We start from the raw sequence: 19,885 nt of genomic DNA, 5'->3' as shown, positions 1-19,885 counted from the left end.
TTGTGTAGAAGAGGAATTTTCATTGATTCTAGAAGGTGTTTCTTGTATTTGATGGCATCTTACAGTTTATTGACAGGATACAGTGACAATGCACCTTACAGTTGATGGTATTTTACACCATCAGTAAGTGAAATACAGTTTATTCAGTGGTGCTTCTCCAGAGAAGAGAACCAAGAGCCATGAATGGGCATTTAGGAATCAAGATTTTAGTTATAAAAAAGACCTTTCTAATACTTAAAACTACCCATGGATAGAACCAGTTACCTAAAAGAGTCAGTAATTTATAGGGTGTTCCTGTATTATGTTGAAGATGACCCCTAAGAACTCTTCTAACTAAAAGATTTGATGACTCTCTTAGTGTCTGGTGATGTCTTCCTAATTACTTTCCTACCGTTCTGCCTCTCTACATGAAGGAAGAAAGTGGCTTTCTTTTCCATGCTGGTCTTTGCTCCTGCCATCTTTTCTTTTTTATGATGTAGAGATTACCTGATGAGCGCATATAGGCAGGAGATAGTATAAGAAGAAAAGAAACTGACATTTGAGTGCTGGGCATTGAGCCTTTGCTCCGCTTGTGTGAGGTTGAAGAACTTCCTACTCAAGGAAAAAAAGAACAAGGATTCAGTAGACCCTTGTTCTTTTTGAGGACAAACTACAGTTGAGGATCATCAGGAATTATCAAGCAACTCTGGAATCGCTCGGTGGCTCACACATGGAGCTCCTGTATATCAGCCTCGGGGCAGGAGGTTTAGATTCAAACTTCAGCACAATTTCAAGTTAGTCAGTGTTGTGAACCTTGTGGGCATCAGCTGTATACCCATGGTGCTGGCATTTTCTTGAATCAGTACAGCTGCTTTCAAACCAGTGCACTTCCACAATGACAAAACTTCACCTTTCATTCTCTTGCTCCACACCCTGTGTCCCTCCTTTATCACAGTCATTCACTTCGCTGCCTGTCACTTCTCAGAGGCCTTGACTCCTGCTGACTTACCCACACATGGTCCTGCCATCATCCTGGCCAACTTCAGAATCCTTGTGGAGAGTGAACACCCAAACCTAAAATTCTTAACTCTGATCCTTTGACCATTCCACCTCACCAGGAACCTAGGCCTCATTATCTCCTGGAATTTTTATATCTATGGAGTCTCAACTCCAGTGTCCTGTTCTCCAAGTGTTGCTTCTCTTTCTCTCCCTCTCCTGTCATTTGGGTTTGTTGAAGCTTCCTGTTCCTTGGGCTCTCTCTCTGTTTTCTCCCAGTTATCCCCTCCACACTTCACACTTGCATTCTACTTAGATCACGAGCCACTATTTCAGTCACTTTGACAGCTTCATTTGGTTAAGAAGTGTCTACCATCACATGACTGTCAGTTACCTTTAGGTCCATTTGCCTCCCAAAATGCCCTGAATGTCAAGGAGTTTGAATTTTATTTAGTTGATAGAAGGGACACATGAAAGTCTTTGAACAGAGGAATGACATGACAGATGTGTTTTAGAAAAACCACTGACAAATCTCAGCAGGAGATCTATAATTGATATAACCTGTCATCCACATTGATCAGAATTACTGCTGTATTCATTTCATAAAAGAATGTAACATCTTTTTTTCTCCCTTGAATTCTTTAAGGGGTCAGTTAAGAGACAAGTGAATACTACGTTTGAAGAAGTGAAAGTATTATAGAGTAACATCTGAGAAGGATTTAAGTCAGTGGAAGTGAGAGTTAAGAGAAGCCCTCAGATCATAAGTGAGCGGATTCATTGAGACACAAGCACACAGGGCTCAGCCAGTCTGTGCAATGTGACTGGTAGGTTAGTACAGAAAATCCCTGACCTACACCTACCTGTTCCTTCAGCAGCAGCCATTCTAGACCTTTAAAGAAATTTTAATCTCTTTCACTTACAATATATGGTGTTCTGCTCTACATATAAAGAGGTCATTGAATTCTATAGGAATAACTGATGCCACTATCAGAAGTTATAAAAGTATCATTGCAGACACTTAATGTGGGAATGCAGCATTCCCCTGAGCTATTTTTTATGGGAAATTTCCTAAAATTATTTAAGAGCTTTAAAATTCCTTAAAACATTGGCAGCTGATTTGAGCTTAACAAACAAGTTCATCTATTAAGGCATAAAACCTCTGCTAAATGGGATTTTGCAGGTAAGCTTATAGTACAAAAGTGAAAGAGCTTATAGTAAAAGCACTTTCTCCACTTGTGGCCTGGTGCCTCAAACAGTTCATTTGCTCTTTTCCTGTATCTGCCTTTCTAGAGTTAAAGTATCAGCTGCCTGGCTGAATTGGGCTTGCCCTGAGAGTCATTCTCAGGAGCGGGGTGACGAAGACAGTTGAGGGGAGAGGCTGGTGATTTCTGATACTTCCCAACTGCGGGGACTCCCTGAGCTGAAGCTCAAATCCTCTTGGAAGCCAGGAGGATTGTGTTGGTCAGCAGATACCTGAGTGTTTCCCAAGGTGGTGGGAGAAATTAGAATAGGAGTTCCAAAATGTTGTGGTGGGGGCTTTGTGGTTTCCTCCAAAGAATGCCTTCCTCTGCTTTCCGTGAGTAATAATAATACAAGTAGAATAAGCTCCGTAAACTGTAGCATTTACTGAGCATCGGCCATGAAGCCTGCAGGTAATATTTTTTGAAAGAAGAAACTGAAGTTCAGAGAGGTTAAGTATCATGCTGGAATCTGAACTCAGACATTCTGACTTCAGAGCCCAAAGGAGGTTAATTCTGAGGTTCATTTTTTGGCCCCTGAAAATTGATTTTGTAGTCAGGATTATAGCAGCATTACCATATTTTTTCACTTACCCTTTTTTCCCATTAAAAAATAGAAGTGCTAGGTGTTGCAGCGAGGGGGACTCTTTTTTACAGAAAAAATGCCAACCCAGAAGTTCTGTTTATTTAGTAGGAAATAAAGATAAGTAGAAGAATATTGAGTACAGAACCACTTTACAAAATGTAGAAGAAATCATAGTGTTAGAAAAATCACCATTTTGCAAACACTATTGTAGTGACTGATTCAGGTGGGCATTAGTGGGTGCTCAGAGCGTTGAATGAAAGCCTATTAGCCAAGTGATAAAATTCGCCTTCATCAATAAAGGTAAAACCCGACATATGCTTCCTGATGTAGCACGCTAGAAGGACATAACGTCACCTGTGTAGCATTCCTACCAAAAGTGTTTACTTTGGAGATCTAATCATGAGGAAACAATCAGACAAATCCAGGTTGAGGGACATTTTTTAAACATATTGCCTGGACTCATCAAAAAGGTTAATGTCGTGAACGACCAAAAGGGACTGAGGAACCTGTTTTAGATCAGAAGAGACTAACAAGAAGAGACAACTAAGCACAGTGCCCACAAGGCCTGATTAGGTACTGGGTACTCAACTAACCTAAACAGTTCGGAGAGTCATTATTAGAATCAGTCACAAGTATTTTGAATGTGGACAGTATGTTGCAGAAAAATGTCATATCAGAGTTCAGTTTCTTGAGTATGATAAATGAACTGTGTCCTTGTTCTTAGGAGATAATGCTGAAGTATTTAAGAAGGAAATGTCATGATGTTTGCAACTTACTCTCAATTGGTTCAGCAAAAATAAATACACACAGAAAAAGTGAAGTGTTACCAGTTGACAAATCTAAATAAAAAAGTGCATGAGTGTTCATACAGTATTGAAACTATACTGTAGGCTTGAAAATTCTCAAAATAGAAGAAGAAAGAATTGTTTATTAAAGTAGCCATACTCAAGCAGAGGAAACAGATTCACATTAAAGAATAACAGTGGAGAAAGTTTTCAATAAAGTAGGTGAAATCAGGTATCACAACTAGGTTTTTACTTCATCGACATCTCTGGCAAATTAATCCTCGCTGCTGGGCATGTTGAAATGCATGGGATTCTGAGGCCATATTCATGATTTATTAGCATTGTTTGCCAAGGGCTTCAGATGTGAGAGTGGGGATGAATGTTCCAAATATTTGTCATCTTTCCTTGAATGTTCACATCGTTACAGTCTAACTAGTTCTTAACTCTTTATCAGTCACTACTTGATCTAACCCTAATTTTATCCTGAGCTTACATATTCTCTGGCATTAATATCCTCCCCCCACCCCACCCCACCCCAGAAGCTGGGCCAAGGCTTCACAGTCTTTAAAAGTCAAGTGTCTGAGGCAATCCTTAAAGTAAGGTCTTTGAGCCCAGATCACCTTTATGGGTGGGGAATGAGGAAGTCTGTGAACCTCTCCTGAAATTAGAAGGGGGTGCCCTACCATCAGATTCTCCAAGGGATTTACGACCTAAAATGGTTGAGACTAATGCCTTTGCTGGTATTCTGATGATCTGCTGTAATTATTTTTCACTTTGTTTGACCAGCAGTGTTTTAGTCTCCTTTCCTGTCACTCTTCCCAGTCTCCTCCATTGTAGTAACATTATGAGACCACCGGTGTTTGGCTCCTCTCTCTAGTCCCTTTAAAATTGTCCTTTGCCCTTTGAGAGCAGATGCAGTTTTCATGTAATCAAGAGCAGGTGTAAAGGAAAAAGCACTCCTGTGTGTGTCTCTTCTACTACTCACACAGAAAACTTCACTTCCGACACTTTGGTCACCAAATGTTTGTGGGGTTTTCCCTATACCAAGCAATTTTCAGCAACACTAGCTGCGTGTCTGTAATTCAATTTGATTCTGACACTATCTGCTTGGGGTTAGCATCAGATCCCACAAGTTAAGGGCTCAGTCCCACAAGACATCCCACCCCCCACACCACTGCTTCAGAAGCCAGTTGCAAGTCCCACGTTGTCACCAGTACTTCTGACCCACCAGCTGTAAGTTGAGGTTCCCACAACCCCCTCCTCCGGTCCAAAAATTTGTTAGAATGGCTCACAGAACTCAGGGGAAAACTTAATTTACTGATTCATTATAAAGGATATAATAAAGAATACAGGTGAAAACATACATAGGGCAAGGTGTGTGAGAAGGGGCTCTCTGGCATGCCATCTTCTCACCACCTCCATGTGTTCACCAACGTGGACACCCTCTGACCTCCATACTTTGGCATTTTTATGCAGGCTTCAAGTCTCTAGTCCCTCTCCCTCCCCAGAGGATTGGGGGGTGGGGCTGAAAGGTCCAAGCTTCTCATCATGGCTTGGTCTCTCTGGTGACCTGCCCCCATCCTGCCCCTATCCAGGAGCCCACCAAGATTCACCTCATTAGAACAAAAGACACTCCCATCACCCAGGGAATTCCAAGGGTTTTAGGAGCTCTGTGTCAGGAACCAAGGCCAAAGACCTAATATTAGAACAAAAGATGCTCCTAGTGCTGTCACTTAGGAAATTGCAAGGGTTTTAAGGAGCTTTGTCCCAGGAACCAGGGACAGAGACCAATATGTATCTTTTCTACTATTCAACAGCAGGTAATTTTCCACTCTCTTTGCAAAGTGAACATTAAGGAGCCTTGATGATAGGATATGCTCAATAACTACTGTTGAAGGGATGGTTGAAATAATTAAATGCTTCTTCTCCCAAACAGCTTTCCAATTGAAATTAGGCGGTGCTCATTTAGTGTTGTTTGAATGAATGAAATTACATGGATTGGTTCCCTTGGCTACCTGTGCAGCTTTCCCAGCTCCTTTTCCAGCTTGAGTCTTCAGGAGGGAGCCTCAGAACTGGTTTCTAAAACCATTTGTACCTGGTGTGATTATAAAGCAATGAGACTGATTGTCATGTGTTGTTTGTGGGATCCGTCTCAGTTACTTTATAGCCATACCTGGTATCTTATACTGCAGATCATTGCCTGTTGAACAACATTTTAAAAGCACTTAAGGTTTCTAAATGGAAATTTTAAATGGTTTAGCATCGTTTTATGATTTTTTTTTCTGACTTACTGATCAGAACTCTTACTTCAGAAAGATAACTAGATGTTAACTTTGTTGCTTGCTTTAATTTTGCAGTTTTCTTTCTGTTTTTGGATTTTTAATCAGTATTCTGATAAACTGCTGATAAATTCTGATGAAATGACTGGCACAGTTTCGAATGAGGTTATACAAAGGTATATGTTCCACTGGGTTAAACTTTTCATAAAACTTTTTATTATTAAATTTCTTTTCAGTTGTATATGGTCTTTTGACTGCACATTGTACGAGGATAGTCCTTTTAGTTAAATAGGATAAATGAGACATAAACTAAATATTTAGTAGTAGTAGTCATTGAAGCCTTCCAAAGGGCAAGTTTGGGGGGTTTTGATTTTGTTTTGGTGGTTTACATTTATATGCACAAACTTTATTCAAATTTAAGTAAGTGGTTATTATTTTCTCTTTCCCAGAATAAAATGTCTGTTCGCCTTCCTTTGACCCCCACAGTCTCGGGGCTCTTTGAAGAAGGAAGGCCTATTGTAAAAGTTGCATGTTGCCACAGGCAGCTTCACCTTATGAAAGGATGATCACTGACAGCTGGATTGGTGGTAGAAAGGCTTCTCTTTTTGCTTAAAAGAAGATGGGAAATTATTCCCTTTCTGGAGAAGGAAAGGGATAGAAATTTCATGCTGTGCATAGGAGAGAGAGTCACTTGCCTTTACCGTATTATTGCTTATGTAATTGAAAGAACTGGACGACTAGGAGAGCAACTTACAAACATCCTTATAAGTAACTTAAATAGTGGCTGTAGCGGAACCTCTGGACGGCTGTTAGAAGCTACAAGTATTTTGATGCCAGACTAGTCCAGAGCTTTGAAATTTGGACATTTCTCAGGAAGAGTTTGATTTCTACAAAAGTTCTGGGATAAATGAAAAAGGAACCTTCCTCCAGTCCGACCTACACATAGGATCAAAGTTAGTTTCAACTGTTATTGATTAAAGATACCACCATTTGGCATTTTGCTGTTGGAACTCTATTATCAGATTTGTGTCCTAAGTCAGTGAAATTATAAAACTGTATATCCTGTACTTCTGCTTCTTTCTATTCCTGTGCTAGTTCTACACACAATAGGTGCTCCATAAACATTTGTAAGAAAGAGTAATGTAAAAAGTTTTTCACCTTTTTATAAGGAGTTGGGACTCTCGAAAGAACATTTTAAGATGGAAAAAGTTTTACAGTGAAAACCTGCCATGATTTTATCACATTTCTATTGGTGTATAATACAATGCTGTGTACCGTCTTTTGTTACATTTGGCTGATTTAATAATCTGTTTTTTAAATAGTTGTAAGATAAGATAATATGGTTCTTAACACTGCAATCATTTTATGCTTCAAGTGCGTTTAAGTCTTAAGTAGTACACAACAAGTTTCTGTTCCCACTTGGTGCCAGCATACCCAACTGCAACTTCATTTCATTTGAAAAGTTGAATCTGCAAACCCTTGCCATTAGCAAAAATTATAGTAGTTTTGCTAAGTAGCATTTTTATATGTTTGATGTTCTATAAATTTTAAATGTCACTTGAGTATATATATTTATTTTACATTACAGGCACTGGAGATATTATTGCTGTCATGATTACAGAATTGAGGGGTAAAGATATTTTGAGTTACCTGGAGAAAAACATCTCTGTACAAATGACAATAGCGGTTGGAACTCGAATGCCGCCAAAGAACTTCAGCCGTGGCTCTCTAGTCTTCGTGTCAATATCCTTTATTGTTTTGATGATTATTTCTTCAGCATGGCTTATATTCTACTTCATTCAGAAGATCAGGTACACAAATGCCCGGGACAGGAACCAGGTGAGCTACCAGTACTCTATATTGATTGATGCTTACTGGCCATAATTCATAGACATCTGTTGTAATCATACATAATATGAATATTTTTTCATTAAAAAAAGTGGTAACCCTCAGTCATTTTAATATGTCGAAAACATATCTATACAAGTGTCTTAAGAATATTTGAAATACCTAAATGGAGAAATTATTAAATTTACAGTGATCACTTGGAATATTCCAGGTAAATGGTTAGCTTAATATCATAGTGTGATCTAGCTAATTCTGGCAATTTGAAGAAATATTACAAAGTTGCATTTTTAAGCTGGTAACATTTGTTGTCAGTGGCAGGGGAGTTGGAAGGGTGGGGGAGGGAGACTTTTCACTATATATATTTTTGTTCCATGTGAAATTTTTTTTCCATGTGAATTTTGAACTATGTATTATCTATTCAGAAAAAATAAATTAAAAATAAATTACCTGTCCTATTTAAGCTTAGCCATGGGGCAGTGATGAGGTGGGGAAGGACCAATAGAAGAGATATATCTAGATAGTCATCCTAGAAATTCCATTGACCAGCGCAGTGGATTTCAGATGAATGATTAAAGACACAGAAAAGACAATATACTGCCCTGTAGTAAAGGGCTTGCAGATGGTTTTCTGTGAGTTTATTACTTAGTTTGTTTGATGTGCTATATATAGAATATCTACCCTGGAGCCAGGTTTGAGGTATTAGGTCCCATTACCAGTCCTGTGCTTTTCTAGGACACTAAGAAGTAAATTGCTTGGAGAGTGGTTTGAAGACAATTTTTATATAACACCATCCTCTCCTCAGAGTTCATCTAAGTCCCTGTGGTGGGGAGGGTGAAATTTTCATCCTTGCTCATACTAGTGAAAAGAGCACAGACTTTGGTGTGGAGTTCAAATCCTGACCTTACCACCATTTTGCCCTTGTCCCTCTTGCACAGTTTTTTTAGCTTCTCAACTTGTTTCTGCATCTGGAAATATGTATAAAATATCTGAAAACTATAATTTATTGAACATTTGTGTGCCAGGCTCTGTGCAGCATCCTGTACATCTTTAACTTTTTTATCATGATAATTTTTATTATTTATAATTTCAGACTTACAGAAAGTTGCAAGAGTAATATAAAGTATTTGCCCAAATTCTCCAACTGTTAACATTTTACCATATTTCCTTTTTAACCATTTGAGAGTAAGTTTGAGATAAGATGCCCCTTTACCCTTAAATACGCATTGTGTACTTTCTAAAAGCAAGAACATTCTCTTATATAACCACAGTGTATGATTATCAAAATAATGAAATTAACATTAATATCATTATCTGATCTATAGACCTTTTCTAAGTTTTGTGAAATTATCTTAATAATGTCCTTTATAGCAAAGAAAACCCTGGATTGATCCAATCAAATTGTATGTTGTGTTCAGTTGTCACGTCTCTTTCAATCTGTTTCATGATATTGACATTATTGAAGAGTACAGGCCAGTTGTTTTGGATTTGAGCTTGTCTGATGTCTGATATTCCTTCATGATTAGATCCAGGTTATATGCATTTTTGTCAGGAATACCAGTCCTTTACATTTGTTAGTTTTTTATTTTGAGATAGGTGTAATTTCACATACATTTATGAGAAATAATACAGAGAGATCCCAAATACCCTTCACCCATTTTCTCCCAGTGGTAAAATCTTGCATAACTATAGTAAATATCACAACCAGGATATCAACATTGATACAATCCACTGATCTTATTCAGATTTCTCCAGTTAAACTTGTGCTGGTGTGTGTATAGTTCTGTGCAGTTTCAGGTGACCACCTCCACAGTCAAGATACAGACCCATTATCACGAGGATCCCTTGTGCAAATTCTCCTATAGCCACAGCCACCTCTCTCCTACACCCCTGCCTACCCCTGACTACACTAGTCTGTTCCCCACTCTGTAGTTTTGTCACCTCAAGAATGCTATATAAATGGAATCACATATTATTTAACTTCTAGAGTTTGGATTTCTTCATCTAACGTAATTCCCTTGAGATCCTTCCAAATTGTTACATGTATCAATAGTTTTTTCCTTTTTATTGCTGAGTAGTATTCTATGGCTTGGATGTACTATAACTTGGTTAACCAAGTTGTTTCCAGTTTTGGCTATTATAAATAAAGTGACTATGAACATTCATGTGCAGGTTTTTGTGTGAACATGAGTTTTCATTTCCTTGGCATAAATGTTCAAGAGTGCAATTTTTGAGTTATTATGATAAGCACATATTGAATTTTATAAGAGACTGCCATACTCTTTTCCCAAGCAGCTGTACTATTTTACATTCCCAGTAGAAATACATCCCTGATACAGTTCCTCTGCATCCTTGACAGCATTTGGTGTTGTCACTATTTTTCATTTTAGCCATTCTGATAGGTGTATAGTAATATCTCTTTTGTGATTTTAATTTGCATTTCTCCAATGACTACTGATGCTGAACATCTTTCATGTGCTAAATGCCACCTGTATATCCTCTTCAGTGAAATGTTTATTCATGTCATTTACCCATTTTCTACTGGGTTTGTTTTTTACTGTTGAGTTTTGAGAGTTCTTCATACATTCTAAATACAAGTCTTTTGTCAGAACTGTGGTTTGCAAATATTTTCTCCCAGTTTCTCCCAGGGTCTTTTGAAGAGCAAAATCTTTAATTTCGATGAAGCTTAATTTATCAATTTTTCCTTTTATAAATTGTGCTTTTGCTGGCAAGTCTTAAAAAAAACTCTTTGACTAGCCCTAGATACCAAAGACTTTCTAATTTTTTTCAAAAAGTTTTACATTTAAGTCCATGATCCATTTTGAATTAATTTTTGTGTAAAGTGTGAGGTTTGGGTTGAGTTTCCTTTTTTTGCTTATGTCTGTCCAGTATTGCACCTTTGTCAAAACCACAAAGCTTGATTCCTTGCCCAATCTTTTCCTCCTTCTTTTTTTTTTTTTTTTTTTTTTTTTTTTGCACACAGCAGGGCCAAGTCTTTTTTTTTTTATTTTTTATTTTTATTTATTTATTTATGGCTGTGTTGGGTCTTCGTTTCTGTGCGAGGGCTTTCTCTAGTTGCGGCAAGCGGGGGCCACTCTTCATCTTAATCGCAGTGCACGGGCCTCTCACTATTGCGGCCTCTCTTGTTGCGGAGCACAGGCTCCAGACACGCAGGCTCAGTAATTGTGGCTCACGGGCCTAGTTGCTCCGCGGCATGTGGGATCTTCCTAGACCGGGGCTCGAACCCGTGTGCCCTGCATTGGCAGGCGGATTCTCAACCACTGCGCCACCAGGGAAGCCCCTCCTCCTTCTAATTCTTGTTTCCCAGCAACAAGTCACCTCTTTGAACTCTTATCTGTTCCTTCTGTTATTAACTTCATATAACTAAGTAGCATGCTATACTCCTTTTTTAAATAAGTTAAAGGTGTTTTTTTAAATATATTGCCATCATGAAAGACTGAAAGTAAAATGATCAAGAGTAGCTCTAAAAGGGTGTTCTTGACAAGAAAACCCTAAAATATTCGTTTGAATGTAGCGCATCTCAAGGACTTTTGAAAAAAGCAAATGGTTTGTCCCAGGAGCCTGCTCTTTGATGGTACTGCTTTAATTAGCACCCACCGTGGGGCCTGTGTGTGATGAAGGACTCAGCATAGTCACCATCTGGCGCAGGCCACAAACGGGAACTGGTTTTGTGGCTGACTGCACGCAGACTTCCTAAGCATTCTTCTCCAGACGCTGCTGTAGCAGAGTGGTATTCTGACCTTTGTTCCTCCTTCCGTTTTTCCTAAGGTTGAGAAGCACTTGATGAAATTTTTATGTGGCTTAAAAAGCTTAGCTTATTAAAGTTTAATATGAAGGTGGCAGCAACTCAACTGGTTGAAACCTTTGGCTATTTTAAAAGAGAAACCAGAACTATTAGTGAAGAAAAATAAGTGAGTTTAAGGAGAGACTCATTTTCTCCCACAAACTGTCATCGTGAAGCAGTTCTTTCTACAGAATATGCTACCAAAGAGAGCCCTGTGTTGTGAATAACTTTCTAAGCACAGCGTAATGTACACAACTGACACCATTTTACACTGGAAATAAGAATCTAATGCTTTGGCTTTTTAGTGTACTGCCAGGTATCTGTGGTTGCTCTTCTTGAAAACTTGTTAGAATACATCTGAATACAAATAGGTCAGATGATGGCTGATGGTAAACTTAAATGTCACCTTCTAATAAGACAATGATAGTTATTCCACACAAGAGGATAGATGTTTGGTGTGTTTTATTGAAAGCGTACTTAAGGTTTTTCTGAGAAATGTAAACTTGTTCACAATTACATAGTTAATAATGTACCCTTAATCCCAAAGTGGTCAAGTTTGACAAACCAGAACAATAAACCTTTTATTTTACTGTTGAGGAATAAGGCAGGTATAAAAAAATTCCATAACCTAGGATTACTGAGTTTAGAAGGTCTTCTTATGAAAATCCTCTGTGAAAATGCATATGGTTTTAAGGTATTTAAAACTCGTTATAGCTTCTTGCCAAAATGTATATGCAGTATTCTTAGACTTTATACATATCTCAAGGTTACTGAAATAAAATATGCTTTTGCTGCCCATTTTTATCTCGGAAGATAGCTAACTGGAGAATGCACTTGCGTGTGCAAGTATGGAAGAAGACTGAATGTTCTTCAGAGGAAGGCTAGTACTTTGCATGTATAATCTTCAAAAATGGTGGGTTCAAAAGTCTTTTCCTTCCAGATTGGAAGGGGAGAAGTTATTGTGCATACTGCCAAGGTTTTTCCCCTAGGAAAAGATTATTTAGTCAAAAAGGGACAGATTTCTTCATAGTTGGACGGTATATTGAATTTTATTATGTTTTTTAGGGATTAACAATTCCAGAACTAGAAAAGGAAACTAGATCTTTGAACTGAGAATGTATTATTTTACCACTTTTTAAGTATATTGCAAGTGTTCTATCTTCTTTTTCATGTCTTGCTATTACGATCAATTTACATAAATAAATACCACTTTCTATATTCAGAGACTATATGCCTTCTAAACATTATATCAAAGCTTAAGACTTTGTTTTTCTAGTACAAAATATTTTCTTGAGATCAGAGTGTTTCTAAGATATTCAATTCTACATCCTTGGGGTTTAGCACAGGGCCTGGCATGTCACAGTATCTCAATAAATGCTTAAATGAATTAAAGAATGAGATTACATTCTATTGGGAAGGTAGACAGATGTAATCAAAATACCGTGTAGTATAAGAGTTATTCTTTTGGAGCAGAGTGATATTACTAGAGTGTTATCCAGAGGAGGTAGTGACATTTGAGCTGAATTTTAAAGGATGAATAAGACTTCATCAGACAGGAACTGGGTGGAAATTCAGGCAAAGGGATCATTTTCCACAGAGCTGTGGGGAGATAAAAGGAGAGACAGAAGAGTTGAATGGCATCAGAAATAGTAGGGAGGAGACCTGAGACTGAACTGATACTGGATGAGCATATTGACACTAGAAGATGAAGGGCTTGACTCTCATGCTGAAAAATTTAGACTTTGCTCTCTAAGCAGTAAGGAGTCATCAAAGGTTTTTTAGCAGTGGAGTGATAAAAGATTTTTTTCTGTTAGGAGAGGCTTGGGGGAAAGAGTTCTTAAAGAGGAAAATATTGAAGAGCAAAGGAAAATAATATTAATAAAATAAGGTTATGTAGAGAGCTGGGGGAGGGATTGGGGCACAGACAAATGGTTACCTTGGAAAACTGTTGGGGATAACTTCGTTTCAGACAAAAGAGAAAAAGGTAGTAGTGATGAGAGAGTGAATGAAAGAAGGTGCTGACTACAAGACAGTTATTTCAGTCAGGGAAAAATTATATTTACAGCACCTGAATTTCACCAGTGTCTAAAAGAAGAAAGCCCTATTGTCTGCTGATATAGACCTAATTATGTGTCTATGGGAGAGTTCTGATGACTGAACAGAAACCAGAGATGAGTCTCATTGAAGTGACCTGTCATCAATATATTGTGAACCATCTGGCTTTGAACAGATCATTCCTGTTAAATTAAGCAGTGTGAGTTGTTTTAAATTGTTTTCTACCAATTTAAAACTTTTGGACACTCTGCATCCAAATATAGAATAGTGTTCACATTGGTATTCTTGATGTCTTTAACCAAGTGAAATAAATTAATCTAGCCCCTGATGGTCAATATCCCTTCATATTTTATAATATGGGAAGTCTTTTAGGCATTTACAATGGAAAAAGAACTGGACTAGAAAGTCAGGAGACCAAAGTTTCTGGTCCCAGCACTTTTACTAACTTTAGATAGATCACCTTAGTTCTCTCTGGATTTGGGTTTTCTCCTTTGTATAATAAAATGATGCATCCCTGTGGTTTTGTCCCATTCTATAATGTTCTGTGTGTGGTGAGGTGGAAACTTGAGTAGCTTTGTTAACTAAAGTCAGAAGTACGGAGAATATGAGTGGGTAGAGGGTTATGAGAAATGCTTTGGAAGCTAGGGTTGGTAGTTTATACTTAGTATAGTGATCTCAGATTTTAGTATGCAAAAGAATCATGTGGGGGCACTTTTTCCCCCTCCTTCCCCTCCTCTTTTTCTTCTCCTCCTCCTCCTCCTCCTCCTTTACTTTCAAAAACTGCAGATTCCCAAGACACCTGCCCCCTCCAGTCTTTTCAGGAAGTCTGGATAGGACATACTTACCAGCTCTCAATCTGAGCAAATTACTTAATCTCTCTGTGCCTCAATCGCCTCTTCTGTAAAATGGGAATAATGTAATTCTTTCTCATAAAATGATTGTGAAGATGTCATGAGTCAGTGCATGTGAAGGACTTACCACAGTACCTAGCACATGGTATGTACTGAATAAATCTTAGTTACTGTAAATATCATCATTATTTCATATTATTATTAAGTACCTGGCATGGTAGTCAGGTGACGGTAAGGGATCTTAAAAAAAAAATGATCTTCACAAAAGAAATTTGTGCTTCATCTTAGATATTTGAGAGTCAGCATGGCGCAAATAGTATTAAAACCAAGAGGTGGGGGAAAATGGCTTTTAGACAGATTCAAGTAAGAGAACAAAATCATAGCTGAGGTATACCTGTCACAAAGTGATGGGAAATGTTGAGGGAAGTATTTAAAACTCAAGGGATGGTCCAAAACAAGGTAGCAACAGAGAAGCCAAGTTCCAAGAAAAATATTACAATGAAGATATTTGACATTATTATCAAACACAAGGAAAAGATGTTTTTTACTTTTGCTGCAGGTTTTGAAAGTTCAGAAGTGGAAGTGATATATCTAAATATTTATGGGAGATCTCTAATTAGGTGCCGTACATACGTTCAGATCAACTTGCTGAAGCTGAACTCCTCCCATCAGTGCCTGCTCTCCTCTCTCTGCCAGTCTCTCATCTACCGTGATGCCTCTCCCACATAGCCAGTCACTAACTAGAAAGCTGGGATGGCCATTCTTGACTTCCCTCTCTTCTCATTCCCCCGCATCAGTCAGTCATTAGGTTCTGTCAGTCTTACCTCCTAAATCTTTCTTACTTTGTCCTCTCCTCTTGCCCCACTACTACTTGCCTAATTCAAGCCCTACTTATCTCTCTGAAGTACTAGACTCTACCTGGTCTCTCTGTCTCCAGTCTTTTCTGTGTCACATACATTCTTCCCTGGAAGTCAGATCTGAATTCTCCAAAATTCAGATCTCATCATGGAACTCTTTTGTTTAAAATTCTTCACTAGAATTCTGATCTGAGCAGGATGGAAGCAGTGGGTATTTTGTTTAATCTTCCCAAATCCCTTTTAAAAATACAAAGAACAACTAGGATAGCAAAAGGAAAAACCCACAGACAGCATCTTCAATGATGCCAAGGAGCAGGGTACCTCCAAGAACTTCTGGAAAAGGAGTGGTCATGCCAGACAACTACAGCAGCAAGACCTGCACTGTAGCTCCAAGAAAAGGAGCCAAAAGAAGAAAAGGGTGGTCCTAAGAACCAGAAATCAGAAGGAAAGGGCTTCACTCAGAGGGGAAACCTCAGCAAATAAATCTGAGAACAACTGGTAAAATAGATATAGCACCACAGACTCTAATTTGTAAACAATTGAAAAAAATACCTTGACAACCCATTAAGGAACTTTAGGGAACACAGGGTGGTGGGGCAGCCTCATCCCTTGAGGCAGTCAGTAACACACATGAGCATACACACTCAGCCTGGATGGATGGATGGATGGATGGATGGATGAATGGATGGATAGATGGATGGATCAATCTAGGTATAAACTTTAAAACTGTATAAAATCTATATGAGAAAAACTACAAAACACTACTAAAAGACGTATATACTTAAATATATATACCATGTATATATGGTATATACTTAAACAAATGGAAAAGACACCTTCTTCCTATTGAATATAATCATTCAATACAATGAATGTATCGGTTCTTCCTAAATTCATTCATAAGTTTAACTTAAGCCCAATAAAATTATTTTCAGATATTTTTCTGGGGTTAGATAAGGTAATTATAAAATTTATTTAGAAGAATAAGTAATTAAGAAAAAAATCCTGAAAAAGAGGAGCAGTGAACAGGTGGCTAGCCACACCAAGTTTTATAATACCTAGTAAAGCCTCTTATTTAAAAGAGTGTTAAGAGTTAATCCATGAATAAACAGAGCAATAGAGCAAAATGCAAAATCCAAAAATAGACACAACTGAGTGTTGAAATTTAATACAAAGCATCATCTCAAATCAGTGGAGAAATATGAACTTTTTAATAAATGGTTGTGGAACAATTGGAAAAAGACAAAATTAGATCCATTCCTCAGTTGTACACCAGGATAAATTTCAAATGAAGCAGAGCTCTAATTATAAACAATAAAACTACACATATTAGGAGAAAAATGAAGGCTAAATTTTCCTTTTCAATGGAGAATTTGGAAAACTTTGAATTACGGCTCAAAATCCAGTAGAGTAATAAAGATGATTGGTAAATTTGACTATTTTTTAAAGGAAAAATCCAAAAAATGAGTGACAAACTAAAAAAAGATATTTGCAATTTACATTACAGACAAAGGGTTAATGACACTGATATATAAAGAAGACCTCCCCCCCCCAAAAAAAGACAGAAAACCTGATGGAAAAAAATGGGCAAAAAAATAAATAGTTCACCAGAAAGAAATGCAAATAGTTCTTAAAATGTTAAAAGACGTTCAACCACATTCATAAGTTAAATATGACTTAAAACCAAACTCAGATTTCTTATTAATCAGTGCAGGGGAAAAAATATTCTAAGGTTTGACAACATACTTTCTTGACGAGGTTGTAGGGAAAACAAACATACTCATACACTGATGATGAGAATGCAAAATGGTACAGTTCCTGCAGTGGGGAAGTGGGAATTTGTGATATCTTGCCAAGTGCATATGCACTTATACTTTGTCTTAGTAACCTCACTAGTAGGAAATTAGCCTGATAATGAACTTGCAAAAGTAAAAAATGACATATTTGTTATACAACTCATTGTGATATTATTTATAATAACAAAAGACTTGAAACATTCAAATGTCCATCAGTAGGAGTTTTCTTGAATAAACTAGTACTCTACACATGAAATACTCTAAATGCAGTGGAGTAGTGTATAGCTGTAAAAGAGAATAGTTTCTAAAGCTCTCTGGATGCTGCTATGGGGTGACCTCTTAGTGCAGAACAGTTTTAGCATACCAGTTTATTGTAAGAAAGGGGGAGGGGAGAACCATGAAAACGTTGATATACATATAGATAGACATATATACATATATGCACACATACATATATGTGCGTTTATTTTCAAAAGGAAACAATGTAAGGATAAAGCAAAAATTAACATAAAGAGTTATTATTTGGGGGGAAGGGAACAGGGTGGAGGAGATAGAGATTGATGAGACTTCCCCATACTGGTTTTATAGTTTTGACTTTGGAACCATCTAAATGTTGTAGATATTATTTTTAAAAAAGAAAAGAAATCATCAAAATTGAAAATAAATGGAACCTAAATATATTTCAAGATGATGATATAAGCACATAGATAAAGGAGTTGTTTTAGGGGACTTTTCTTTGACAGTACATTTCTATTGCGATACATTCTAAGGATAAAAAAAAGTCTAAGCTGGAGCTTTCAGCAGCAAGGAGGCACTTGAGAACAAGCTCTTGTAAATGTGAAACTCTGGGCCATTGAAAGACTATGTTTTCAAACAGTAATGATGAGGACAGGACTCATCAAGCATACCGAGTATATGGAATTTTTAAAAAGCAGCCCACAGGATAGAACCAAGATGGCGGAGTAGAAGGACGTGCTCTCACTCCCTCTTACGAGAACACCAGAATCACAACTAACTGCTGAACAGTCATCGACAGGAAGACACTGGAACTCACCAAAAAAGATAGCCCACATCTGAAGACAAAGGAGAAGCCACAATGAGATGGTAGGAGGAGTGCAATCACAATAAAATGAAATCCCATAACTGCTGAGTGGGTGACTCACAAACTGGAGAACACTTATACCATAGAAGTCCACCCAATGGAGTGAAGGTTCTGAGCCCCATGTCAGGCTTCCCAACCTGGGGGTCCAGCAGCGGGAGGAGGAATTCCTAGAGAATCAGACTTTGAAGGCTAGCAGGATTTGAGTGCAGGACTCTGACAGGACTGGGAGAAACAGACACTCCACTCTTGGAGGGCACACACAAAGTAGTATGCTCATTGGGACTCAGGGGAAGGAGCAGTGACCCCAGGGGAGACTGAACCAGACCTACCTGCTAGTGTTGGAGGGTCTCCTGCGGGGGTGGGGGGTGGCGGCTGTGGCTCACCATGAGGACAAGGACACTGGCAGCAGAAGTTCTGGGAAATACCCCTTGGCGTGAGCCCTCCCAGAGTCTGCCATTAACCCCACCAAAGAGCTGGGTAGGCTCCAGTGTTCAGTCGCCTCAGGCCAAACAACCAACAGGGAGGGAACCCAGCCCCACCCATCAGCAGACAAGCAGATTAAAGTTTTACTGAGCTCTGCCCACCAGAGCAACACCCAGCTCTACCCACCACCAGTCCCTCCCATCAAGAAGCTTGATCAAGCCTCTTAGATAGCATCATCCACCAGAGGGCAGACAGCACAAGCAAGAAGAACTACAGTCCTGCAGCCAGTGGAACAAAAACCACATTCACAGAAAGATAAGATGAAAAGGCAGAGGGCTGTGTACCAGATGAAGGAACAAGATAAAACCCCAGAAATACAACTAAATGAAGTGGAGATAGGCAAACTTCCAGAAAAAGAATTCAGAATAATGATAGTGAAGATGATCCAGGACCTAGGAAAAAGAATGGAGGCGAAGATCAAGAAGATGCAAGAAATGTTTAACAAAAACCTAGAAGAATTAAAAAACAAACAAACAGAAATGACCAATACAATAACGGAAATGAAAACTACACTAGAAGGAATCAATAGCAGAATAACTGAGGCAGAAGAATGGATAAGTGACCTGGAAGACAGAATGGTGGAATTCACTGCTGCAGAACAGAATAAAGAAAAAAGAATGAAGAGAAATGAAGACAGCCTCTGGGACAACATTAAACACAACAACATTTGCATTATAGGGGTCCCAGAAGGAGAAGAGAGAGAGAAACGACCCGAGAAAATATCTGAAGAGATTATAGTCGAAATATTTGAAGAGATTATAGTCAAAAACTTCCCTAACATGGGAAAGGAAATAGCCACCCAAGTCCAGGAAGCGCAGAGAGTCCCATACAGGATAAACCCAAGGAGAAACACGCCGAGACACATAGTAATCAAACTGGCAAAAATTAAAGACAAAGAAAAATTATTGAAAGCAGCAAGGGAAAAACAAATAACATACAAGAGAACTCCCATAAGGTTAACAGCTGATTTCCCAACAGAAACTCTACAAGACAGAAGGCAGTGGCATGACATATTTAAAGTGATAAAAGGGAAGAACCTACAACCAAGATTACTCTATCCGGCAAGGATCTCATTCAGATTCGATGGAGAAATCAAAAGCTTTACAGGCAAACAAAAGCTAAGAGAATTCAGCACCACCAAACCAGCTCTACAACAAATGCTAAAGGAACTTCTCTAAGTGGGAAACACAAGAGAAGAAAGGACCTACAAAAACAAACCCAAAACAAT

The 19,885-nt window shown here is 38.3% G+C and overlaps 1 protein-coding gene across 3 annotated transcripts in view; it reads left to right on the top strand.

Moving 5' to 3' along the window:
• The window catches only part of RNF130 (ring finger protein 130), a 102,964-nt gene that overhangs the window by 43,025 nt on the left and 40,054 nt on the right, over nucleotides 1-19,885 (top strand). For all 3 annotated transcript variants that reach the window (XM_082453519.1, XM_082453518.1, XM_082453517.1), the window contains exon 3: nucleotides 7,452-7,702. In XM_082453519.1, the coding sequence (XP_082309645.1) occupies nucleotides 7,452-7,702 (251 nt within the window). The remainder of the gene's footprint in view (nucleotides 1-7,451; nucleotides 7,703-19,885) is intronic.

The sequence above is a fragment of the Balaenoptera physalus genome, assembly GCF_965194825.1.
Source record: "Balaenoptera physalus genome assembly, chromosome: 3".
NCBI lineage: Eukaryota > Metazoa > Chordata > Mammalia > Artiodactyla > Balaenopteridae > Balaenoptera > Balaenoptera physalus.
Note: the sequence above shows the minus strand (reverse complement) of the source record. Positions and strands in the feature narration are given on the sequence as shown.